General features: G+C 56.8%; 1 protein-coding gene across 1 annotated transcript; it reads right to left on the minus strand.

Moving 5' to 3' along the window:
• Positions 1-331: 331 nt before the first annotated feature.
• WNT9B (Wnt family member 9B) lies at positions 332-14,820 on the minus strand. The gene is made up of 4 exons (XM_055132267.1): positions 14,801-14,820; positions 3,141-3,397; positions 1,407-1,672; positions 332-805 (listed from the first exon to the last, which is right to left on the minus strand). The coding sequence occupies exons 1-4, from the start codon at positions 14,818-14,820 to the stop codon at positions 332-334; spliced, it is 1,017 nt and encodes a 338-aa protein (XP_054988242.1).
• Between the last annotated feature and the right edge of the window lie 11,432 nt (positions 14,821-26,252).

The raw sequence follows: 26,252 nt of genomic DNA on the forward strand, positions 1-26,252 counted from the left end.
CAACGGCGACCCAGTGACTCCCGGGAGCCTGAGCCAGGCCCAGGGGCTGGGCTGACCCACAGGGCAGACCAAAGGCAGCCCTGGCCTCCTGCTCCTGGTCTTCACGGACTCCACACTCATCCCAGACCTTCGGGGCTCGTGTCCACCCCCAACGCCCCTCCTGTCCCGCTGCCCTGAGTCCTCGACAAGGGTGGGGACCCTGGGTCTCGGTGTTCAGCCGCGGCTCCTGGCTGAGTGTTGAGGGGCAGCCGGGTAGCCGGACGTGGGCTGGGTGGCGTCCGGGAGGCTGCCCGAGGGAGGGCCTGGCCGCGCGGCCAGCGGCGGGCAGCGCCTAGTGCTTGCAGGTGTAGAGCGTCTCCTCCTGCACGCACTGCTGGCACTCCACGTAGCAGCACCACTGCACTCGACAGTGGCAGGAGAAGGCCACCAGGCGGCTCTGGGTGTCGTAGCCGCGGCCACAGCACAGGCTGCTGCAGCTGGCCTCCCGCGAGCACGCCCTGCCCGCCGTGCCCGGCGAGTACTTGCTGGGCCGGCAGAAGCTGGGCGAGTCCTCCATGTAGACCAGGTCTCCCGGCCGGGGCGCCAGGTCCTTGGCAGGGCTGCCCGGCCGGGCGGGGGCCCACAGCTCCAGGCGGCCCAGGGCCTCGTTGGTGGCGCTGGACACCTTCACGGCGGCCTCGTAGCGCAGCTTCAGCGCCTGGCCCGTCTCGCGGAACGGGGAGAGCTGCTTCCAGCAGGTGCGCACGGCACAGGAGCCCGACACGCCGTGGCACTTGCACGTGGTCCTGACGCCACTCTTCACGGCCTGCGAGGCGGGGGAGGCGGGAGGGCACGGTCATCCGGGGGCCCTATCAGCGCCCTCCTCCCTCTCCCCCTTCATGGTCGATGCTGCAGGGGCAAGGACAGGGGAGCACCTGACCAGGGCAGGTGGGACGCCAGCCGCCCCCCAGGTGCCTTAGTAGCCATGTAGCCCAGGATCAGCACCGTGGGCCTGTCCCCGCGTCCCAGAGGGGGCACAGCTGCCATCACGGAGCCCGGAAGTGCAGCTCTCGCCAATTCAGGAGCAGCCCTTGCTTTCCCGAGGGTGGGAGATCGCCACTCCCCACCTGTCTGCCGGGAGATGAGCGGCTCTGCCCCACCCCCGGCCCTGTGGCCTCTGCTAAGCGTCCCCCATCTCAGGGCCCTGCTTCCCCGGGAGCAGCAGAGCCCAGTTTCCTCACCCCCTAGGACCTCCGGGGTGGGGCACCCCATTCAGGACAGGGGTCTGTGTCCCCCTGCCACCCGCCCACCCGCCCACCCGGCAGATCCCGCGCACACACAGGCCCAGGGGCGCTGGTTTGAAGGGGGCCTCGGGGGGCGGGGGGGCTGCCGTGGCACGTGCAGGGGCTGCTGGGGGCCTGTCGCACCTTGATGCCCACGTGGGTGTTGTGGGCATCCGCCCGTGCCCGCAGGTCTTTGCTTCCGCGCTTGGGCCCCAGGAAGTGGCTCAGGAACTTGGTGCTGTACTTGAGGTTGTCGCCGCACACGCCCCACTGCCAGGCCTGCGGGCTCTGCAGCCCCGGCGAGTCGTCGCAGGTGCAACGCTCCAGCCGGCCGGCGCTGCAGGCCCGGGCCAGCGTGTGCGCCAGCGCGGCCGAGGACACCGCGTACAGGAAGGCCGTCTCCTTGAACCCTGTGTCAGAATCGGGGAGGGGGGGCCGCTGAGTAGGTGCGGGGAGGGCGGGGGACCCCGAGCACTGGGCTCAGGACAGCCTCCAGTCCCCACTGAAACCCCACGAAGTCACAAGGGGGCTCTTTGGGGGGCTCTTTGCAGACAGGCCGTGCCCAGCAGTGCCGGGGCCAGCGGTGGAATCTGAGGCCTCACACAAGGGAGGCAAGTGGCTCCCTGTTGCTGGAGCTGCAGCCTGGCCCCGCACAGGGAGGTGGGAAGGGGACGTCCTGGTCCCCAGAGTGCCTGCGTCCACTTCAGTGAGGACAGAGACATGCAAAGGCAAGTGACAAGGGCATCCTAGCATGCCCACAGGGACCCTGATCTTCACTGGAAGCAAGTGGACCCGCCCATTTGTTTTGTTTGGGGGCCACACCCGGTGATGCTCCGGGCTTACTCCTGGCTCTGCACTCAGGAATCACTCCTGGGGGGACCCGGTGGGATGCCGGGGATGAGCCTGGGTCAGTCGCATGCAAGGCGAGCGCCCGACCTGCTATCCTATCTCTCTGGTCCCAGGACCAGCCTATTTCTGAGGCTTCAAATCTGCCCCCATGGGGCTGTGTGCTTCTCAGGACCCCCTCCCCGCGTCATGCTCTGCTGCCTGCTCTGGAGTGGAACCCAGGACGGGGGGCCATGGGCTCCTGCCTGACTAGTCCCACACTGACCAGCTGCCTTCCTGGAGGCCACTGCAAGTTTTGCTTCCCTCCCTCCCACCTGCTCGCCAGTGGATCTGGGGCGCTGTCCCCCGTGCCCCAAGTCACAGAGGCCGGCTGGCCTCGCAGGGTGAGCAGGCCTGACAGGACGACGACGGGTTTGGCTCATGGCAAACCACTGTGAGCCGCTGCCGGCTGCCCTGACGTGAGGCACAGGCGGACGGGACAAGGGTGGGAGGAAGGGGCAGGAACGAGGGCTCGGGGAACGTGACATTTGGCTAACTGCTGATGCGTTCCGCTGCCACGCACGTGCTCTGATGTGTGTGCTCATGTGTGTGCATGTGTGTGTACACAGGTGCATGCATACGTGTATGTGTGTGTGCGCCCAAGCATGCACAGGGGCACATGTTGATGGAGGAGGCTGAAGGCGGGATGGAGACACCCACCCATCTCGCCCGGGTGCTCCAGGACCAAGCCAGACTCTCCTGTCGGCTGCGGCCACAGGGACCGAGGAAGTGAGCGGGCCAGCCTCCTCCCAGTTCCCTCCTCCCCTCATCCCAGGCTGTCTCCCACCCACTGAGCCCTCCCCAGCACCCTCCTCCCCACTCCTCCTGCCCAACCCTCCTCCCCAGACCCTCCTCCCCACTCCTCCTGCGAAACCCTCCTCCCCAGCACCCTCCACCCCACTCCTCCTGCCCGACCCTCCTCCCCAGACCCTCCTCCCCAGGCCCTCCTCCCCACTCCTCCTGCCCAACCCTCCTCACCAACCCTGCTCCCACCTCTCTTGAGCAAGCCCGTCCTCCCCTCCAGGCTGCAGTTCCAGCGCTCATGCCGGAACTGGAACTGGCACTCGAGCAGGCTGAGGTGGGCCGCGTCCTGCAGCGTCTCGGCCAGGCCCGGCTCCCGGCGGCACAGCTGCTTCTGGCGGCGGGACAGCTGCAGCAGGTCGCACTGCCTCAGGTGGGCCCCGCTCTGCGCCGAGGCGGCCGCGGTGCCGGGACCCGGGAAGGGCGGCAGCACCTCCCGTCCGGTCAGGCTAGAGGAGGCGGAGAGGAGCAGGGGTGAGCTTGAGAGGCGTGAGGGGGCAGGACCTGGGGACAATCCCAGGCACATGGGGCAAGCAGGGTGAGGGGCGCCCAGGGCTCCCCAGTGCCCAGCAGCCCCAGGGGGGAGGTCCCTGTTTTCTGGAGAGGGTCTTCAAGGTGCTGAGAAGGTCAGAGAAGGGCCCAGACAGAAGCCAGACACCAGATGACGGTCCTCCCCTCCCCTGCTCCGCACGTCTGTCCTCAAAGCTCACCTGGGATTGTACTGGAAAAAAAATACAGATTCCCGGGGAGAGAGAGTGCAGGAGTTAAGGCTCTTTCCTGGCACAAGTGAACCCTGATTTGAATCACAGCACCCCATCTGGTCCCCTGAGCACTGCCAGTAGTGATCCCCAAACACCACCAGGAGTGTAAACCCTGAGCACTGACCAGAAGTATAAGCCCTGAGCACTGACCAAGAGTGATCCCTGAGCACCACCAGGAGTGATCTCTGAGCACCACCAGAAGTGATTCCTGAGCACTGACCAGGAGTGATCCCTGAGCACTGCAAGCAGTGATCCCCGAGCACTGCCAGGAGTGATCCCTGAGCACTGACCAGGAGTGATCCCTGAGCACTGCAAGCAGTGATCCCCGAGCACCACCAGGAGTGATCCCTGAGCACTGACCAGGAGTGATCCCTGAGCACCACCAGGAGTGATCCCTGAGCACTGACCAGGAGTGATCCCTGAGCACCACCAGGAGTGATCCCTGAGCACTGACCAGGAGTGATCCCTGAGCACTGACCAGCAGTGATCCCCAAGCACCACCAGGAGTGACCCCTGAGCACTGCCAGGTGTGACCCAACCTCCCCCAAATACAGATTCCCGCATCCACAACCGGCCATTAGGATTCTTTTGCTCAGGCCTGGGCCCTGGGAACCTGCATATTCGCTCACCACCTTCTCACGTGGCTCCCGCCTTTGGGGGGGTGGGGGGGAGGTGCGCTGAGCACAGGCTGCTACCTTGCCTGGCACCGTCTTTGCCTCCAGGGGCACTGCTGCCCTGGCAACCCCACACCTAACTGGTTCCACAATGCCCAAGAGCAAGTTCATCACAGGCCGCCTCGTGAGAGAAGCAAGGACACCTGGATGGGCAGAAAGGATGGAGGGGGAGGAGGGGGCTGAGTGTACACCCGCATCCATTCCAGACACTTGCTCTGCTCTGGCCAGAGACAAGGGCAGAGCCCAGGCCCCCCCGGCTCGAAGCCTGGCTGCCTCTTCCCAGCTGTGAGCCCAGGAGGCCTCAGTTTCCTCATCTGCAACCCTTGCCCTTCGGGCTGCGAGAGGAACACCTGAATTGCACCAGCCACAGTACCTGGAGCCTGAGGCCCCCGCCCCCTTCCTGCCAGCTGCAAGGTCTCAAAGCCCTTTCCTCTTGCGAGAGGCTTTCTCTCTCATGTGGGCAGGCTTTCCAAGATCTCAGGGTGAGGCACAGATTGGTGGTCGCACCCGAGGTGGAGAGAGTTAGCCCTTGCCTGCCCGCTGCCTTGAGGCCGTGGGTGAGATGCATCTCCTAGCTCTGAACGTTCTCTGCCCTGCACCCCGCACCCTGGCATGGGCATGATCCCGGCCAAAGGAAGCAGCCGCTTTTCTGGAACATGTCAGGTGGAACCACGAGTGAGTCTCCAGGAGCTGCGGGGGTGGGGCGCTGGCCACTTCCACTTGCAGACTACAGAGAGGTCGAAGCAGAAGCCACGCTCCACGGAGCGGGGGGCAGAGTGCTCCTGTTTACATCCACCCGCCTGTGAGGACAGCTGGCCGGAGGCCACACCGCCTATTTGCCCCTCCTGGCCAGGGCCCAGAAAGTGCCTCTGGGTTTCAGCTCCTTGGGTGCAGCCGCTGCGCTTATCTCCGAAAGCTCAGAGCGGAGAGACTGATGCTATCACGGTCTCGAGCCCAGCCTGGCCCTGGGCTTCCCTCTCAGACAGGGTGAGAGCAGGGGCCCGTTAATCATTAATCTGACGGAAAATGAGTAAATTTCCAGTCTACCGGCTCTGCACCCCAAACTCCTCCCCACAGCCTCGCAGGAAACCCCTGAGCCTGACCCCTGAGGGTCCCGCGCAGAACCCCGTGTCCACTCCAGCTGTGGAGACCCGCCCCGGCTGCGTCCAGCTTGCCCAACCCTCAAACGCCCTCCTCTCTGCACCAGGAACTTGGCCCTGAACCCCTGCCGACACGGCTCCCATGTTTCAGAAATTGGGGCCTCCTTTGTCACAGTTGACCAGAGGACAAATGAGAGAGCAAGGCGGGGGTTAAGAAATCTGAGCAAAAAGGGTCCGGAGCGATAGCACAGCGGGGTTGGGCGTTTGCCTTGCACGCAGCTGACCCGGGTTCGATCCCTGGTATCCCATATGGCGCCCCCAGCACCACCAGGAGTAATTCCTGAGTGTAGAGACAGGGGTAACCCTTGAGCATCGCTGGCGTGACTCAAAAATAAATAAATAAAAGAAATCTGAACATTTAAAGCACACGATCAGCTCTGATGGTGTGATAGCCACTACATTATAAGTTACATTTTGCAAATTACATTTTACATACTGTGTACGTGCTATTAGATTTATTGTGTCACCTATGCTAACCCACCACTTTATGGATGTTTCTAGGACCTTTAAATTACAAGTGACACCTCCAAGGCTGCCACTTCCAAGGCAAGGCTACCAGGTCATCCCTATTGGCCCTTTTCAGTCACCTGAGCTGCTGCTCTGGCCTGCTTATTGGACCAGTGAGGGTCACATGGCCCGCAGCGGGCCAATCAGGGCTTCCTCTGGGGAATTAGAGTTTCTGCAGCTCACTCTTGTTTTCTTGCCACTTCTTCGGGTGACTGGGACTGCAACTCAGAAGGTGGGCAGAGGAAGCCGGTGCAAAGCAAAAGAATCGAGTGCACAGAGGGAAAGGGATCGGAGTGTGGAGGAGAGAATTAGAGAGAGGCACTCTTGGGTCTTCCAGGAGTGTGCTGCACTCTGGCCCCGGGCCAGTCCTGGGTCAAGGCTCGGGGTTGGGCTAAGTAACGCTGATGGTGCCCTGAGTGCCAGCGGTGGGACACCAGCCTGCCCTCAGCCGCACCGGCGGGCCAGCCGGCCCAGCGAACACCCTCGCCCCCCATCAACAGGAACCTGGTTTTTTAAATTTCGTGTAATGGACCCTGTGATTGATGGCCCCAGGAGTCCAGTATAAAGTCGGTTAATTTTATTAGCGGTAATGACACTTAGTAGCGATTAATGGTCAGGAAAGGCAGCCAAGCGCACAGAGGCCTCGGGCCAGGCTGGGCCCTGGTCTGCCCAAGGCTGTGCTCAGCGCCTGGGGCTGGCCAGCGGAAGTCACAGAGAAACCTCCCGTGTTCCGTTTCCCTTTTGGTGATATGTTCTTCTTCTCCTCCTCCTCTTCTTCCTCCTCTTCCTCTTCCTCCTCCTCCTCCTCCTCCTTCTTCTTCTTCTCCACTTCTGTTTGATTTGGGGTCACATCTGGTGGTGCTCAGGAGCTACTCTTAGTTCAGTGCTCATTGGTCGCTCCTGGTGGTACCTGGGGACCAAGTGACTCAGGGGATCAAACCCAAACCTCCTGCATGCAAAGCCTGTGCTCTCTGCTCTAGCACTGAGTTCTCTCTCCCACCCCCAAGGCTCAAGTCCTATTTCCTTTGAAGAAATAGAGTCGTCATATTTATGAACCTCTCCGCCCCTTTCCCTGACCTGCTGCTGAAACCTGTGTGGGCCCATCCCGTGGCCTCTCCCTGACACCCAGGGAACTGCAGGAGCGCCCCGTCCGGTCTGGCCTGGGGTCAGCAAGTATAGGCCCCTCCCCTCCCCAAGTCACAGTTCCTGGCCCTGACCCGAAGAGCCAATCTGCTGGATCCCGCTGTCGGCACCAGTCACCCACTGCCTCCGGCGTGAGCCGTGCCTCTGGATGTGCTGGAGACTGCATGCAGCCAGAGCAGAAAGTGGGCGGGTTGGTGGGGGTACAACACAGACCCCTACCCCTATCTCCCACCCGGCTGGTCAGCGACAGGCTCTGAGCTGACCAGTAGGGGGCAGATCTGAGAATGTGCTGATCCTTTCCCACCTCTGGGTTTCTGGTGACTCAGCGGCCCTGAGCCCCCCCTTGAGCCTCCCTTGCCTTTGGCCTCAGTTCCTGCCTGAAGTTGGGCCCAACCCTTTCAAGTGGACTTCCAGCCCCCCAGGCCCCAGACCTGTTTTTTCTTTGTTTGTTTGTTTGGGGCAGTGCTCAGGGCTTACTCATCATGGCTCTGTGCTCCAGGCTCACTATTGGTAGGCTTGGGGGACCGTATTGGGTTCCGGGGATGTAACCCGGGTCGACTGCATGCAAGGCAAGCTCCTTACCCACTGTATTATTGCTCTGGTTCCCCCAATCCCCTATTCCTGGGGGTGATCAGCCCATTATCCTTCCTCTGCCCCCAGTCTATGCCTTCTGCTTTCTGCCCTGGGCCCACGTCAAACTGGCAACTAGATCAGGAGCCCCCAGCCCACAGAGAGCTGCCTCTCAACCCCAGAGCCCCTTGACAAGTTCTGCGGCCACCTTATCTCCCCTCAAGTAAGGAAATTCAAGGGGTCCCCTGGATTTGCTCCCACACTCGCCATCACTCACCCTGTCTGCAGTTTTAGCTAAAGTGGTCCCAGCTGGGTGACCTTGAAGGCAGCAAAAAAAGTTCTCCCAGATGGGATGGCTCCCCAGGAGACTGGTTTTGTTAGCAGGTCCCAGTGACCCGCCTTCCGGAGAAGAGCTGGAGCTCACCCAGACACTCACTCACCCCTGTAGCCTGGGCGCCACCCCCCCGCCAATTTTTAGCCCCCAGGATGTGTTGACCTTCAGAGTGTAGTGCCCTGGGGCTGCCACCTGGCTCCTGAGCACATCCCACCTCACAAACAGACATAAACAGGGGGCTGGAGCCATAGCACAGCGGGGAGGGCGTTTGCCTTGCATGCAGCCAACCCGGGTTCTATTCCCAGCATCCCATATGGTCCCCTGAGGACTGCCAGGGGTAATTCCTGAGTGCAGAGCCAGGAGTAACCCCTGTGCATCGCCGGGTGTGACCCAAAAAGCAAAACAAACAAACAAACAAACAAAGACATAAACAGTGGTGTGGCGGTGCATGGGGGTCCACACTGCAGGGGCCAGCCACTGCCCCTCCTGCTGCCTCGCTGCACACATCAGATGTGCTCAACCGTGAGGCACCTGAGCAGTGCCCACTCACGCCTGCATGTGGTAAGCTTCAGGGAAGAGCCATTCATTTGCTGGCCACACCGGCTGTGCTCAGGGGTTTCTCTTGGAGGTGCTTGGGGAAGTATATACGCAGAGTCTGGGATCAAACCAGGGTCTGCCACATGCAAGGCAGGTGCCCTGACCCTTGTGCTATGTCTCTGGTCCAAAGTATTTCTCTTACATAGCTGCTATGTGCCAGCTTCCGGGACGCGCGCCTGTCCTGGGGAGCACACAGCCCGGAGGGAACTTGGCTGACGTCAGGGAGATTCTGGGGACTGGAGAGATAGGACAGCAGGTAGGGGCACGAGCCCTGCATGTGGACAATCTAGGTTCAACCCCCAGCCCCACATAGGGCCCCAAGAACTCTCCCAGGAAAGATCTCTGAGCACAGAGCCAGGAGTAATCCCTAAGCGCTGCCAGGCATGGCCCCCAAACAAAAACAAGTACAATTCAGAACCCCCTTTTGGCCCCAGGAGCAGGGAAGAAGAAAACTTTGCACCAATTCAGGAATGATCCACAGCTGTGCAGACAGCAAGATCTGAAAGAGCACTGTCTGTGGAGCACTCGGCTTCCACCAATCCTACCTACCTGTTTGGGGGGATCCTGGGAGGTAGAGGGCAGGAGGAGCACCCAGAGAGGAGCCTCAGCTGGCTGGGGGAGTCTTTTCCCATCAGCTGGGGGTTCCCCGGGCTTTGTTCTGCCCCACCCCGCCCCCTCAGCTTTGTTTCTGCTCCAGAGGGTCTGAGGGTTCCAGAGGAAGCCATCCCAGGATGTGGGTGGGTGGCACAGGACGAGGCTGGCGGTTCCCAGGGCACCAGCTAATGCCAGCATGACCAGACCCTGAGCAGGAGGGGTGAGAGCAGTGCCTGGCACCAGGGTCCATGCCAACCAACTTCACGCAGATGCCTGGGAACCAGGAAAGCTTTGCCCTGCCTGGAGCACTGGCCCGGCCCTGAGAAGACCTGTTAGATGCCCCTGATAACAGGCTTCCGCTGCGGCCCGCTTGCAGGGTGAGTGCCCCCTTTGTGCTTTCATCTCAGACCTCTCCGCCCATCCCTGCAGGCCCCGCTGATCCCCGGCAGCCTGTGCACACACACACACACACACACACACACACACACACACATACTCATGTGCACAAACATGCAGGTACATGCACGCACGCACACACGCACACACACATACCTAGACACGCACACGCACACACATGCATGGACATATGCACACAGGTGCACGCATGCATGCACACTATATATGCACAATATATAGTGTGGCTATGTACCTGCGCATACATACATAGACATACGCATATACATGCACACATGCGAAAATAGGCCCACCTGCACAAGAGATATGCACATGTTGCATACATATGCAATATACACATGCACACACACCCCAGCTCACCCCTCCCATCCTCTCCACTCCCCACGTTTCCCAGAGCCTGGCTTGCTTCTGGGCGGTCATTCTCCAGAGGGTGTCCCTCATTCTTCAGAGGGTGTCCCCACAGCCACTTTTCCTGCCCGGAGCTCCAGATGAGCCTCGAGCAGCTGTTCCTCTTGTCCCTCCCTCTGCTCATACAGCCCTTCTCTGCAGGCTTCTCTCACGGAGAAGGGGTCCTCAGGACAGACCCCAGCTCCCCCAGCCACTCCTTTTTTTTTTTCCTTTTGGGTCACACCCGGCGATGCTCAGGGGTTACTCCTGGCTCTGCGCTCAGGAATTACTCCTGGCGGTGCTCAGGGGACCTTATAGGATGCTGGGTATCGAACCCGGGTCGGCTGCGTGCAAGGCAAACGCCCTACCCGCTGTGCTATCACTCCAGCCCCTCCACTCCTTCTATCCCTGCTAATTACTCACGGAAATATTAACACAACAGAAGGAGGGCACTGCCTTGCATGGGTGAGACTCTGGATTCAATTCCTGGTAACACAAAAAAATTGTGTGTGTGTGTGTGTGTGTGTGTGTGTGTGTGTGTGTGTGTGTGTGTGTGTGTGTGTGTGTGTGTGTGTGTGTGTGTGTGTAAGTAAGTGACTTCATAGCCCCCTGGAGGATGGAGTCAGGTCCCCATCTTGATGTAGGCAGGTAGATAGGAAAAGGCCCTTGGCAATGAAAATTGAGATTTAACAGAGTCTCTGGGAAGGAGACTCTTAAGATGTGCAGATTCAAGAAAACAAAAGACCCGGAAGAAACCATCAGCAGACCCTGAGGATAATGGACCCCTCCCCAGGGGGTTCCCCAAAGAAGGCCATCACCACTCGCAACCTCCCCTGGTAACCTCCTTAGCAACGGACTTTTACCTGGGAAGAAGCCCCCACGTGGGGGCAGGTTGGAGAAACCCTATAAAGGCCACCTTGAACAAAGGAAGTGCGCGCATATGCTGCCTGAGCCCATGTGCTGCTTGTGCCATGTGGCCGAGCACATGTGTCGCCCGCATCTCCCCCCTTGAGATGTGTACTTTCATGCTTTCGTGTCCAGTGCTAGGATGTGTGTAGAGCTCTCTCCATCCTTGGAGGAGCCCGCGTTCTTTCTTGAGCGCGTTACTCCTACTGGTTTTCCCTTTCCACTTATCCCTTCCTCCTTCCCTCAGAAACCTCTAAATAAAATCTGTTACTTCACTGCTTGTCTACTCCTGAAATTCTTTTCCGCGAGCGAGACAAGGACCCAGTAACCCTGGGTCCCGGGTGTTTGAGGCGGTTGGAGAGAAAGTGACCGTCTTTCTCCTCCCTGCTTCACAAAAGTCACCCGTGGGGCCCACCGACATCAATCTGACTAGCACAGGGGGGAAACCTGGCCTGCTGGCGGCTTTGTGTCTCAGAATAACCCAGACGGGGTCCCGTGCCGCACGGGGCTTCCCACTGAGGATGGCACGGGTCGACAAGCCACACGCCAGGAGTGCAGCAGGTGGTGTGGTCCCCACAGCAGACACGCACCACATCTGTGCGGGAAGCGTACAGAGTGCAGAGGGACCCTCGCCTCCGGGCCTGTGAACTTTGCCCCCGTCTTCCTGGGCTGGGTTCAACTGCACATCCTTGGAGCCTCTGCGTCTGCTGAGGGCTGAGAAATCCTTCCAGAACACTCAGTCCAGAGGCTTTGCCCCGCGGGCTCCTGGGAGCTGTCCCAGAGGCTCCTGCAACCGGCGGGCCCATGGCCTGCCAACGTGCAGGGCTGTGCTCTGGCCTGTCTGGAGTTACAGCAAGGCCACCTATGTACCAGGTGACCCGGGGTCCGTGACGGGGCTGGGCCTGCACCCCGTTTCCTCACTGCGTCTATTGAGATGACGGCTTCCTGCTTATAGACTCAATGTGACATGTCAGAGAGGCAGCATCGGCCCTCACCACAGCACATGTCTAACCGGGGATGGAGAGGTTTGTGGGGGAAGTGGGCTGGAGAGATAGTACCATGGGTACGGGGCTTGCCTTGCACATGGCCAAGCTGGATTCAGCATCCCATATGGTCGCCTAAGTCTAGCCAGTAGTGACCCCTGAGCTCAGAGACAGGAGGTAGGCCTGGGCACCACTGGTTGTAACCCCAAAACCAAAAAAAAGAAAAAAAAAAAGGAAAGCCAGAAAGCCAGAGCGATAGCACAACAGGGAAGGCTCTTGACTTGCACTTAGTCAACTCGGGTTTCATCCCTGGCATCCCACGTGGTTCCCCATGTTCCCCCCAAGAACTGCCAGGAGCAATTCCTGAGTGCAGAGCCAGGAGTAACCCTTGAGCACCATTAGGTATGCCCCTCCCAAAACAAGGAAAGGAAGGAAGGAAGGAAGGAAGGAAGGAAGGAAGGAAGGAAGGAAGGAAGGAAGGAAGGAAGGAGGAAGGAAGGAAGGAAGGAAGGAAGGAAGGAAGGAAGGAAGGAAGGAAGGAAGGGAGGAAGGGAGGGAGAGAGGGAGGGAGGGGTGGAGGGAGAGAGGGAGGAAATGAAAGAAAGGAAGGGAGGGAAGGAGGGAGGGAGGGAGGGAAGGAAGAAAGGGAAGGAAAGGAGGGAAGGAGGAAGGAAGGAAGGAAGGAAGGAAGGAAGGAAGGGAGGAAGGGAAGGAAGGAGGGAAGGAAGGAAGGAAGGAAGGAAGGAAGGAAGGAAGGGAGGGAGGGAGAGAGGGAGGGAGGGGTGGAGGGAGGGGTGGAGGGAGAGAGGGAGGAAATGAAAGAAAGAAAGGAAGGGAGGGAGGGAGGGAAGGAAGAAAGGGAAGGAAAGGAGGGAAGGAAGGAAGGAAGGAAGGAAGGAAGGAAGGAAGGAAGGAAGGAAGGAAGGAAGGAAGGAAGGAAGGAAGGGAGGGAGGAAGGGAAGGAAGGAGGGTGGAAAGGGGGAAGGGAGGGAGGGAGGGAGGGGTGGAGGGAGAGAGGGAGGGAGGGAAGGAAGAAAGGGAAGGAAAGGAGGGAAGGAAGGAAGGAAGGAAGGAAGGGAGGGAGGGAGGGAGGGAGGGAGGAAATAAAGGAAAGAAAGGAAGGGAGGGAAGGAGGTAGGGAGGGAAGGAGGTAGGGAGGGAGGGAAGGAAGAAAGGAAAGGAAAGGAGGGAAGGAAGGAAGGAAGGAAGGAAGGAAGGAAGGAAGGAAGGAAGGAGGGTGGAAAGGGGGAAGGGAGGGAGGGAGGGAGGGAAGGAAGGGTGCTCAAGAAGCCTCCTGGTGCCCAGTTGGGGGTTGCTGGCCTGTGCTCACCCCAGTGCCAAGTCTCACCCTGCCATGGTCGATGAGACGCCAGGATCGCTGGCTTGCTCAGCCCCCGTGGGACGCAACAATGTGGGGACAAGGAGAGCTAGGCCAGTTCCCTCTGCCCCTCGGTTCCTGGGGACAAGTGTGCCGGGGAGGTGTTGCCTTGCTCTGACCATCAGGACCCGGCTGGCCGGCTGCTCCTCTGAAGCTCCTCTGGCAAGCGTGCCCATGCTCTGCTGCGGGCGCACCCCCACCCAGCCCTCTGCCAGCACAAGCTCTAGAAAGCTCCGGCGACTGCGCAGTTTGGGTCCAGATACAGGGAACTCTCAGGGCAAGCAAGTGCTGACCGGAGCCAGGCCGGGGAACCTGGCGGGTCTCTGTTTATCCCAGCGTGCATGTTTTCCTGCAGAGGCGCTCAAGCCTCAAGTGTCTGGTTATGGGCAGCAGCTTGGCCCTTGCTAGGAAAGCGTGTGCAGCGTGAGCTGCCTTAGCACGCCTCTCTCCACGTGCACAGCTGGCCGCCTGGGGACCGCGTCCGCAGGGATGCAGGCTGCCCTGCAGTTGTCTCTGGCGTTTCCAGGACTGGACACAGTGCGGAGTCTCCCCCTCTCTGCCCTGAGGCCTTCCTCTCTGCCGAGAGCGTTGGTGGGGCAGGACAGGGAGGAAGGGCCAGGGGTGGGGAGAGGGAGCTGCCCACCCCCAGACACCCCCAGACATGCACTCCAGAGGGGGAAATAAGACCAGGGACCAAGAGTGGGGGGGAGGAATGCAGCCAGCAAACCTACAGGGTGCTCGGCCTGAACTGGAGGCCTGAGCACTGAGAAACTGAGCAGCAAGCCGGGAGTTTAAGATGCAGTGCATACGATGCCATGCAGCAAACTGAGGGTGGAGGTGACGGGGTTGGGGGTAGGGGGCAAAGGGAGGGACCGAGGTCAGAGCTGCCCCGGGGGAGGGGCCTGAGCTGGGGCTCGCCTGGCAGTCTGTGGTGGGCCGGATGAGGGGGTTCGCCCTGGAGCAGTGCCGTCAGTCACAAGCTCTGTCACTTTGTTTTTGTTTGTTAGGGTTTTTTTTTTTTTTTGGAGGGGGCGGAGGTTGTTTTACTTTTGGTTTGGGGCCACACCCAGAAATGCTCAGGGGTTATTCCTGGTTCACTTGGGAATTACTCCTGGTGGTGTTTGGGTGGCCATATGGGATGTCAGGAATTGAACCCGGGTCAGCCACATGCAAGACAAATGCTGTAGTATCACTCCGGCATCCGGAGTATTTTTGTTTTTGGGGGACCATATCCAGTGATGCTCAAGGGTTACTCCTGGCTCTGCTGTCAGGAATTACTCCTAGCAGTGCTCAGGCGACCATATTGGATTATGGGATGCCAGGGATTGAACCCAGGTCGGCCACGTGCAAGGCAAATACCCTACCCGTTGTAGTACCGTTCGGGTACAAGCTGTGTGACTTTGGCTGAGGGACTTAGCCTCTCTGAGCTTTCTCCCCCACTCACCTGGCATTGAGGATCATCATGCCTGCACCTGCCGCCCAGGCTGTCTCAGAGGCTCAGTGACATGGTACACGTGAAGTGCAGAGCTGAGAAGGATTGGCCTAGCACGGAGCAGTGACAGCAGCAAAGATGAAGCCAAGCGCAGATGTCACCAAAGCTACTGCTTAGCTAAGATATGCCACTCTATTTCTTGTGTGTGTGTGTGCACAGGGGGGTCCTTCCAAATGGTGCCCAGAGGGGCTCGGGACCACTCACTCCCAGTGATCTGGAGTTTCAGTGTTTGGGCCCAAGGGTGCGGTGCTGCTCCAGCCCTGCAGTGCCGTGTTAGGGTTAGGGTTAGGGTTAGGTGCAGTGCCGTGTGGCCACGTGAGCGGTGTCAGTGATGGAATCTGGGCCAGGCTCGGGTCTTGCACATAGTATGCATCGTTAGATGCATCGGGTTCTCTTTCGAAAACTCCTCACGTCCCACCACTGGGGGAATCAGGTGAGCAGGCCGCCCTGCTGTCACCCAGAAACCCGCGCCTGGTGGTGGGGAATCTGTCCTGAACCTTCTCTCCGGCTCCTGCCCCTCCAACCTTCCCAGACTCCTGACATCCCCGCACTGCACCCGTACCACTACCAGCAGGGAAGGGACCAGCCCGCTTCCCAGAGGGGGGCCTTGGGGGCAAAACAGCACTGCTGGCCTCGGGTCCCAGCTGGGGAGTGGTTGGCTGGAGGATTTGAGTGTCTCCATACCCAGTGCTCTTTGTGAGTGGCAGGCAGACGCAGGACTGGGCAGGCACAATGGTAAAATGCACATTAAAACCACAATGTGGGGCCGGAGAGATAGTACAGTGGATAGGGTGTTTGCCTTGCACACGGCCCACCTGGGTTTGATGGTTGATGGCCGGCTTTACATCTACCACCCGGCATCACATAATGTCCCCCAAGCACCGCCAGGAGTAATTCCTGAGTGCAGAACCAGGAGCAACCCCTGAGCATCGCTGGGTGTGGCCCCAAAAGCAAAAAAAAAATTTAAAAATAAAAAAACCCCTACAACGTGATACCAATACATACTCCCTAAAATGGGTATTAATGTTTGCTTATGTCATTTCATTAAAAAAAAAAAAAGTACTATCCAGGGGCTGGAGAGATAGCACAGCAGGTAGGGCATTTGCCTTGCACGCGGCCGAGCCGGGTTAGATTCCCAGCATCCCATATGGTCCCCCGAGCACTGCCAGGAGTAATTCCTGAGTGCAAAAGCCAGGAGTAACCCCTGAGCATTGCCGGGTGTGATCCAAAAAAAAAGAAGTACTATCCAATACATAAAATAATTAAGAACCTTTAAAAAATGTGTTCGAAAGACCTGTACACTGAAAATCACCCTCATCGCCTCCCTGAACCTGACATTCGTCCTGAGCACTCAAGCCCCATGGCACCAGAACGTCTCCCCCTTCTCAGGAGATTCCAGCCGGGGGACCCCTCTGCCCGGCAGCCCTTCCCCCTCTCCCGTCTCCAAAACTCCACCGCCATCCCCGAGGACGCTGGCTTGACCCTGAGTGCAGTTCTGGAGCTCAATTCCTCAGGGCTTACAGCTCAGCCAGGGACACGCCGGCCTGAATTCCTTCCCCAAACACAATGATTCTTATCATTTTTTGGCTTTCCATCTACCACCCAAAGCAATAACTTTCTTTTACACTTTCTTCCCTCCAACCCTGTTTTTTTTTTCTTGGAACCCAATTAATTTCTAAACACTGCATAAAATACTTCAAAATCATTTTTTAAATATTTGCAAAAACCTGTTCCCTGAGAATTATCCCAAATGCTGAAAGAAAGAATTAAAAGCCTTTAATGGAGAGATAAGGACAGCTGCTAAATCAGTACTCAGCAGTGTTAGCGAGTTAATCTCCTAGAAACGACTAACAGCGTCAATGCTATCCCCATCAAAATACAGCACTCTTGGGGCCAGAGCGATAGCACAGAGGGTAGGGCGTTTGCCTTGCACACGGCCAACCCAAGTTTGATCCCCAGTATCCCATATGGTCCCCTGAGCACTGCCAGGAGTAATTCCTGAGTACAGAGCCAGGAGTAACCCCTGAGCATCTCTGGGTGGCCCAAAATAAGCCAAAAAAAAATTACAGCACTCTTTCCTGTACATTTTGACAAGATGATATTAATATTTATGTAGAGATAGAACAGCGTGTAAGGCACTTGCCCTACAAGTGGCTGATCCAGCTTCAATCCCCAGCACCACATATGGTCTCTTCAAGCACTGCCAGGCGTGATCCCTGAGCACAGAGCCAGAGTAAGCCCTGAGCACCACTGCAAGTGACCCAAAAACGTTCCCCCAACAATCTTTCTAATGGATATATGGAAAGGACCTTTCAGAGCCAAAGATTGTGAATAGGGGCTGGAGAGATAGCACAGCGGATAGGGCGTTTGCCATGCTATGTGGCCGACCCGGGTTCGATTCCCAGCATCCCATATGGTCCCCCCAGCACCGCTAGGAGTGATTCCTGAGTGCAAAGCCAGGAGTAACCCCTGAGCATTGCCGGGTGTGACCCCAAAAGAGAAAAAAAAAAGATTGTGAATAAATGACAATTAGAGAACTTATAAAACTTAGCTTTAGGACTTACAGTAGAGCCACAATAAGCAAGAATGGTATTGACACAGAGATTAGCATATAGATGGATGGAACAAAAGAGAGATTCCAGAAAAAGGCCCTCGTGACTTGTGTCAACTAGCAGTAAGGAGAATAGAGGGGCTGGAGTGATAGCACAGTGGGGAGGGCAAACAGCTGCACACAGCTGACCCGGGTCCAATCCCCGGCATCCCATAAGCAACGCCAAGCAACGCCAAGGAGTTGTCCCCCCCTGGTCCCCACCCCCAAGCAACGCCAGGAGTAATTCCTGAGTACAGAGCCAGGAGTAACCCCTAAGCATCGCCAGGTGTGACTTTAAAAGTTAAAAAAAAAAAAAGTTCTCTAGGAGAATAGGAAAAGAACAATATTTCCAGCAAATAGCGCTGGGACACATAACTATCCACATGGAAAACAAGAAACCCTAATGTCCTATTAACTCCTACTAGACATACACACTACTTCAAATGAATCATAAGTTTTACATATACAAGCTGATTACAAGATCCATGTATACAAGTCGGGTTCTGGAACCTTGTATAGCTGAAACTTAATCACGAACAACTTTGTAACTGTGTGTCTCACGGTGATTCGATTTTTTTTTAAGATGAAATCATAAGGCTTCTAGAAAACACTGCAAGAAACTTTTAAAAACTCTGGTAGGCAGAGATTTCTTGGACAAGAGACAAAAACTACAAACCATACCCCCAAAAGTTGAAACATTCTACTTCAAAATTAAAGCTTTTGGCCGCAGAAATAGCTCAGTGACAAAGGACATGCCTTGAATGTATGAAGCCCTGAGTTCTATCCCTAGTACAAAAACAAACAATCAACAAACAAAATTAAAACATCTGTTCTTCATAACATGCCAATAAAAAAAAAGGAAAAGGCTGGCCACAGAAAGGGATAAGGGATTGCCAAGCGTTCCTGACCAAGAATTTTTATCAAAATAAAAATATACATATATATTCTTATAACTCAATAAGAAGACAACCCATTGAAAAATACATAGAAGTGACTAATAAGCACATGAAAAAATGTTCCTCACACCACTGATCAATGGTAAAATGCAAACCAAAACCACAATGTGATACCAACACACACTCACTGAAATGGGTATTAAGACTGATATTAGTTGTCCAGACTGTGGAACCATGTGAAATGGCACAACCACTTTGAAATATGATTCCGAACTTCCTTACAAAGTTAAACATGGTACTAGAGGACCCAGAAATACAGTCCTGGAAATTTATCCAAGGGAAATTTGCTTTAAACAAATAAACAGGTTCTCAAAAGGGCTGGAGCGATAGCACATCGGGTAGGGCATTTGCCTTGCATGTGGCCGACCCGGGTTTGATTCCTCCACCCCTCTCAGAGAGCCTGGCAAGCTCCCGAGAGTATCTCGCCTGCATGGCAGAGCCTGGCAAGCTACCCGTGGAGTATTTGATATGCCAAAAAACAGTAACAACAAGTCTCACAATGGAGACATTACTGGTGCCCATTCGAGCAAATCGATGAGCAACGGGATGACAGTGACAGTGACACAAAAGGACATGCACTTTTATCTAAAAGAGTAGCAGCTTCATTTGGAATAAACCCTAATTGGAAGCGTAGTCAAATCCATCAACTTGAGTTAGTGAATCAGCACATCCGCCCATGGACTACTACCAAGCAATACCGAGGAACATGAACTGATCCATGCATGAACATGGAACCATCTCCCAAACATGGTTTTGAGCAATGGAATACAGATTCAAAGGCTACATACCACACAACTCCATTTATACGAGCTTCTATGTTGTTTGAAACTCATATAGAGTTACAGGAACCACAGAAGGGGACTGGGGGTGGGAGCAGGGTGGGAGTTGTTACCTGCAGAGAGTTGAGGGGGACACTTTGGGCTGAGAGATGCTTGCTGGTGCACATAGAACATAGAATTGTCAGTCACTCTGTCACTGTCATCCCGTTGCTCATCGATTTGGTTGAGCGGGCACCAGTAACATCTCTCATTGAGAGACTTATTGTTACTGTTTTTGGCATATCCAATACGCACGGGTAGCTTGCCAGGCTCTGCCGAGAATTGTCGGTGAAGAGATTTTTTTTTTGCATTTTGTGTCACACCTGGCGATGCACAGGTGTTATTCCTGGCTCTGCACTCAGTAATCACCCCAGCAGTGCTCAGGGATGCTGGGAATCGAATCCGGGTCGGCTGTATGCAAGGCAAATGCCCTACCTGCTGTGCTATTGCTCCAGCCCTGGTGAAGTGAATTTTTTGTACGTTTCATTTCTCCACAAGATGACCCCCCACAGTGCAAGAACTCCCTCCCCCAAAACCACTAATAATAAACTCCTGAACAGTTTGCACCAGGAACTCTAGTCTCACTTCGTCTCAGTTGAACTGGGGTTGGTTGCATGCAAGACAGGTGCCTTAGCCCCTCTCTTATGTCTCTGGCCCCTCACACCAGCTTTAATGCGTGTTTAACCTGGAGAGACTGCTCAGTGGCAGGCGTTGCATGTGGGAGGCCTGGATTTGATCCACACCACCACAGGATCCCCAAGTACTCCTGAGAATGACTCCTGAGCACCGAGTCTAGCTCTCCAAGCATGGCTGATTTTAGCCCCAAAGAAAAATATAAGCAAACACACAAGATGTAGATTATCACGCAAAGCCCAGCAAGGTTAAGACCTTTGGCCAAAATTACAAAGCTTTCGAGAAAGAAGACCAGGATTCAAACTCAGAGCCAGCTGACTCAGAAGCCTGTGGGTCTATAAACGCTCCGGTCCCATCTCAGGAAAGAAACCTGGTTGGTACAGAGGTCATACATTAAAAACAAGGGAAGGGAAGCATGCTTTTAAAAGTTGCATCCACATAATAACTTAAAACAGTACAAGTTGCCTTCCCGGGATCTATTTCTAGTTATGAAGTTACTGGGATGTCTTCAAGGCTGGACAAGGCTAGGAGGCGGGTCTGTGCCTGTCTTGTCCCAATGCATCTTCATGCATAAAAGGCCACTTCATGCATGAAGGGTCAGAGCGATAGGATGGTGGGGAGGGCACTTGCCTCGGATGGGGCCAACCCAGGTTTTATCTCCAGCATTCCATATGGTCCTTATGTCTGCGGGGAGTAATTCCTGAGTGCGGAGCCAGGAGTTAGTCCTGAGCACCACTGGGTGGGGCCAAAAAAAAAAAGCCACTGAAGTTCATCTTTGAATCCTAGGGCAACTGAGCCCAATGATGAGCTTCTCAGTCACCCCAGCCTGTGCTGTGCGGGAACAACCTCAGAGGCAAGTCACTGAACTACAAACACAGACTGTCCAGGGCCAGGACAAACCCAGGACCCTACTTCATCATCAGTCTGCCACCAGACATCCCGGAAGGACTCAGAGCTTCCATCACTACTGAGGACAGAGGAGAATGGGTGGGTGTGTGGGGGGCTCCTTTCCAGGCACTGCAGACCAGACACTGCCCTGGCCCACCCTCCACAGCCAGAGCCTGTCCTTGACTCACCCTCCTCCCCGCACCAACTCACTGAGTCACAGACCTCTCCGATTCCCAGTTTCCTCTCAGAGCTACTTTGACCCATCTGACATGCCGCAGGAGCGGCCCTGCTGATCAGGTAAGAGAGGAACCACAGCGGAAAGGGATTTGTCAGCTGTGATACCAGGGACTGTGTTATCACCCAGAGCCGAACAGACGCCAGGCAGGATGGTTTAGGGATGAGGGTTGCTTCCTTTGTAAAACGGGAACAATAATACAGGCTCTGTCTGGAGGTGGGAGTTGAACGAGGTACTCCTGGGTAGCTGCTCTATTTGACGGGGTGGGGAAGCCACTTTTGGTTAGTGCTCGGGGCTCACTCCTGGCTCTGTGCTCAGAGATCACTCCTGGTGATACACGGAGTACAGGGGGTGGCACCCAGGTCGGCCGTGTGCAAGACCAGCACCTTAGTCCTGGACTATCTCCAGCCCCGGAGTAGCAACTCTCAGCCTTTGTTTCTGTGATTCCAAAGGCACCAAGAAGATGCACTCTCGGGTTTGGATTTTCTTCTGTCAAGGTGCTGACAGAGTTCATCATATCACTGGAAGGAGGACTTCAAATGCAAATGACCTGGAAAGGGAAAGGGACGTGTCCTCACAGTCTTACTCTAGTGTGGAGGCCTGCTGGCTCTCGCACTGAACGGCTGCCCTCATTGACTAAGAGAGTTGCTGGTGGGGAACCCTGGGGTCCTGAATACCTCCTGGGAGTCCCCCACAACAACAACAACAATAATAATACATGACATCACCATAAAGGGAAATATATATATGTATATATATATATATGCCTCTTGGAGAGCGAGGCAAGCTACCGAGAGTATCCCACCCTCAGGGCAGAGTCTGGCAAGCTCCCCGTGGCATATTCGGTATGCCAAATACAGTAACAATAACAGGTCTCATTCCCCTGATCCTGAAAAGAGCCTCTAATGATTGGGAAAAACGAGTAAGGAGAGGCTGCTAAAATCTCAGGGCTGGGACAAATGGAGAAGTTACTGGCACCCGCTCGAGTAAATCAATGAACAACGAGATGACAGTGGTACAGTGATAACATAGGTGAGCGCAAACATACCAGACGGGGTGTCTCACTGCACTGATGTAGACAGTTCTCCAATAAACTAGGCACTATTCTCATTCCACAGAGGAGAAACTGAGGCACAGAGGAGGGAAGTGAAATGGCCAAGAACACAGAGCTAGCATGTGGCAGGGCTGAGGGCTGAAAACCCAGCCTCCGCCCAAGCAGCTCCTGCACCCCAACCTGAGTCACCCGGATCAAGTTCAGCCCCTTCTTGCTACAAAAGGCAAAAAGGGAAACTGAGGCTAGAGATGGAGTGGTCTTCTCAGGCCATAAGAAATCAGATTGCAGAGCCAGAATCTAGGGAGAGGCCACTGTCTGCTGCCAAAGAGGGGGTCGCCAGGGGGTCACCTGGAAACCAGGCCCCACAGCCCAGAGGGAGTGGCTCTCCTGTCCCCTCTCTGAACCACCAGCCCTGGAGGGCAGGTCACAGTGTCCAGAGGCCCTTAATTACCTTCTCATACCTTTGCCTCCCCCGCTGTCAGACCTCCCTCACCTGGATTCAGGGTGAAGACCACAAGGATTGATTGGCAAGATTGATCGCACTGTGGGTACCCGGAGCCGCTTTAGGTGCAGGACCAGAAAGGAAAGAGTTGAAGTACCAGGTCCCCCCCCCCCCCCCCCCCGGTTTCTCGCCCTGAGTTCCTGCAGTTCAGACGCCCAGAAGAAGGAAAAAGTCGCCCTAAAACACTCCCGGCTCCTGGCCCACGTTGCCCAGCCAGGGGCCCGCCTCACTTCGTCTCCCTGCGCAAAAACCCTCTCCCCCTCTCCCTGCGTCCTAAGCCTGAGAAGGACCCCCACTCCAGGGCTGAGATCTGTCGGGTTTCCCCAGCGAACGAGCCGTCCCTCTCCTCCGGCGACTGGGGCTGACACTTCTCATGCCCGGGGTCCCCTCTCCCCTTTCCCTTTGGACGCACGCGTGATCACCTGCCCTGGCCTCGGTCACACCCCGCGCGCGCGCGCCCACACACCTCCCGGGTTCCGCTGAGCAGCAAGTGGGGAGGGAACCGCTGCCAGTCGAGGACTGTGGCTGGACAAAACTTAGGATGCGTGCACCGCCACTGGACCCCGGGAGGCATGGGAGACAAGGGGAGACTTCTGGAGCGGCAGGGACCGGGTGCGCTAGGGGACGGACGCGACCAGGTTCGCAGGTGTACGCGGAGCGCAAGGAGCTTGGTCAGGGGGGTATCGGGGACCGAGGCGGCGGGAAGTGAACCAGAGTATCGGACGCGCCCTCCAGAGCAGCCGTGGCCGGTGCTGGGGTGCGAACTTCCACCGTGAAGCAGAGGCCCCCCTCCCCGCCCCCCGAGGCGCAGGGCTGAGCGGCAGGTTCCACCCGGGCCAGCCAGCGGGAGAAACCGGGCGGCCGGGCGGCGGCCGGAGGAGGGGCGCGGGCGCGCACTGACCCGAAGTAGGCGGCGGCGGCGGCGGCGGGCAGCGCCAGCAGGCAGAGCGCGGCCAGGGCCGGCGGGGGGCGCATGGTGCGGTGGGCACCGTCTCGCAGCTCCTCTCGCCGCTCGCGCGCGCAGCGCCACCACCAGCCGCCAGCAGGGTCTTAAACCCCCAGGGGCGGGGCCCGGGAAGGGCGGGGCACGTTTAGGGGCGTGGTTTGTAGCAAGCCCCCCACCCTATTGGCCCTCGCCGATATATCCCCGCCCTCTGGTGGGTGTGGCTGATACCCTCCGCGGCCACGCCCCATACATCCGCCTACCGGCCCTGCCAGGTGAGCGTCTTCCCCCCCATCCCCCGCCCCACTCACCCCCTGTGGACCTGGAGGGGTGGAGATGGGGCAGCCAGGTGGGGACTGGGGGTCTGTGCTTCTCTGGAGCCGTATGGAGGAGGCGTAGGGGGTTCTCTCCCGTGGGACCAAGAGTGAGGTTCAGAGAGGGGGTCGGCGGAGGAGCGCGGGGCACTCCTGCGCGCCTCCGCCCCAGCCTTGAGACCCGACGGCACTGCCGCGTCCTGACTCCGAGTCGCAATTCTGGGGCTGAACACGTAGCGCTAAGTAAGAGCTCGAACACGTCTGCCCCTCGAGGGTGTCCTTTGTCAAGTGGAGGAGGAAAGGAGCGTCCGCGTCCTGTTCCTAAAACGAGCGTCTGTCAAGGGCCGGGAGCACCGGGCCGCGCCGCCGCGCAGTTCTACTGCTGCTGCTCCTGCTGCTGCTGCTGCCGCCGCTGCCGCCGTCCTCGGGCGGGGGTGAAAATCCAGATTCTTGGGGTAGGGGTGCCGGGGTAAGGGGTGAGCGTGTAATGCGCTGTTAGCACCTGCCTGGCATGCAGGAAGTTGGAACTAGATCCCCAAGCACTCCGAGAAGCAACCCCTGAGGAACACCACCGTTGCACCCCAAAACAAATCAGATTCTGGGGTGGGAAGGGGAACAGGGACTGTGTGGACTCCAGAATCTCTGTCACACGCTTGGGAGCATTCAGTGGGAGGCCTGGTAGCTAATGTCTGGCTAATTCCCAAGTTTGAGTCCATTTGCTGCAGCCAAGAAGGTACAGAGATCATGGACGTACTTGGGGTCTCCTATCTCGGAGGGAGTCAGAACAAGCGAGCAGGATGGGAAGTAAGTCTCCAACACTGCGTCAAGTCAAGCAAAGAAAATTCGGAGGGCCACTGGAAGTCCCGCTCTTCATCCAGCATTTCCGAAGACCCAACCGGGCGTGCAGTGCATGAGATGACAGTGACCCAGGCTTCTCTTGGGCACCAGCAGGATGCCAGCTGAGAGACTGGAGAAGGGGGAAGGGGGCGACTTTGTGCCAAGCTTAGCAGAGGGAGCCCCCAGACGCCGAGCTCCGCTTCTCTGCCAAGTGAACAGCGATGACCAAGGAGCTTTAACTGCTCTGCCAGTTAACTCTCAGGACTGCAGTGATTATACAGAGGGTAGGGTGCTTGTTTTGCATGCAGCCAACCTGGGTTCGATCCCCAACACTACTTATTGTCCCCTGAGCCAGCCAGGAGTGATCCCGGAGTAATTATTTCTCATTACTCCAGAATGAGGAGTAAGTCCTGAGAACAGCCGGGTGTGGCTCAAAAATCAAAAACAAGAAAGAAAAAAAAAATCTCAGGGCTGGGCAGAGACCTGGAGTGAAGCCATGTAAATGATGAGCCCTGATATGACATAAATGGGGGTGATGACAGATCATCTCAGGGGGTTGTGCACAGATGCCACTGGCTAGCTGGTGCTGGCACTGGGTATGGGATGGGCACAGCTGCAGGCAGAAGCTGTGGTGTGTTGATAAGAGTCCATAGCTCCTGGGGGTTGGGGGGGGGAAGGTTCTGAGGATCTGTCTGTCTATTTCTGTCCTGTGGATATTCCCGCTCCACTTCCTGGGGTTATCACAGAAAGGAGAGATTTGCCCACTGGTGCTGCCAGCTAGGCGGAGCCAGCTGCTAAGATCTTGAGTGAGGCTCTAGGCAGCTCTGAGGAGGCCACTTAGCTGCCCCAGAGTGAGTCAGAGAAGAGGAGAATCCCCCCAAACCAGAAGCATGGCCCCTCCGGTCATTTTGCCCAGGTCACATACACAAGTATGTACCTGCCTGGGGGGTGAGGGCTTCGGGGAGCACCTCCCAAAGAAACAAAGCAAAAATGAGCATCGCACCTAGCAATGCTCAGGGCATAACTCCTGGCTCTGACTCAGAAATTACTCCAGGCGATGCTCAGGGGACCATATGGGATGCCGGAGAACGAGCCTGGATTGGCTGTGTCCAAGGCAAATGCTCTACCCAATGTCACTCCAGCCTCCCAAAGCAAAACTTTTCAGTCTTTTCTAGAAGATACCAACCTCTGACCATTAGGCCTGGATTGCCAAGAAGGCGAAGACACAGCAGAGATCTGCAGGCTGCACAGATGTGGCCTGACAGTGGGACACACATAGCAAGTACCACGCCCCCATACATCTTCCTGACCCCCACAGGCTCAGGATTTAGCGCTCTCCGGGCCTCTGTCTGCAGGGGTGACTCTTGCCTGTGTGGTGCCTTGGGCTCCTGTCCTCTTGGGCAATCATCTACAGGATAGCCACAGGGGCGGCCCCTTGGGCTGCTACCCCACCCCACAGCAGCTCCCGGGTGCCAGGCTGAGTGTGTCTAAGTGCAAGAGTGTGTCTAAATGAGTGTGTAAGTGTGTGAGCGTAAGTATGAGTGAGATGTGTGTGTGAGTGGAAGAGTGAGAGTGTAGAAGCACGCATGGATGTGTGTAAGAGTACGTGAGTGTGTGAATGCAACAATGTGTAT

Source organism: Sorex araneus, chromosome 3 (assembly GCF_027595985.1).
Source record: "Sorex araneus isolate mSorAra2 chromosome 3, mSorAra2.pri, whole genome shotgun sequence".
NCBI classification, from domain to species: Eukaryota; Metazoa; Chordata; class Mammalia; order Eulipotyphla; family Soricidae; genus Sorex; species Sorex araneus.